This window comes from Rhincodon typus, unplaced genomic scaffold, assembly GCF_021869965.1.
Source record: "Rhincodon typus isolate 14 unplaced genomic scaffold, sRhiTyp1.1 hic_rhity00010688, whole genome shotgun sequence".
Taxonomy (NCBI): domain Eukaryota; kingdom Metazoa; phylum Chordata; class Chondrichthyes; order Orectolobiformes; family Rhincodontidae; genus Rhincodon; species Rhincodon typus.
Window position 1 is genome coordinate 1,449 of NW_025976326.1, and position 240 is coordinate 1,688.

Here is a 240-nt window from a genome sequence, read left to right on the forward strand (position 1 = left end):
TCTCCTGGGGACGCCACACACACACACCTCCTCACCCGGGGATCAGGCATGTTCTGGCACTGCCAGGGCCATGCTGGCACAGGGAGGAGTTACCTGGCGAGAACATTGCCGTTCCCTCATTGCCTTCAGGCTGCCATTCCAATGCAGGAGTTGGAATACCGTCATCAGCTCCTGGAACAAATTCACAGTGAGAGGAGCAGGAATGACACCATCGCAGTATCTCACAAACCACGCACCCCC

At 57.1% G+C, this 240-nt stretch overlaps 1 protein-coding gene across 1 annotated transcript in view; it reads right to left on the reverse strand.

Moving 5' to 3' along the window:
- Positions 1-240, reverse strand: part of lix1l (limb and CNS expressed 1 like) — a 2,865-nt gene that overhangs the window by 1,448 nt on the left and 1,177 nt on the right. The window contains exon 4 of the mRNA XM_048594540.1: positions 94-171. Within this exon, the coding sequence (XP_048450497.1) occupies positions 94-171 (78 nt within the window). The remainder of the gene's footprint in view (positions 1-93; positions 172-240) is intronic.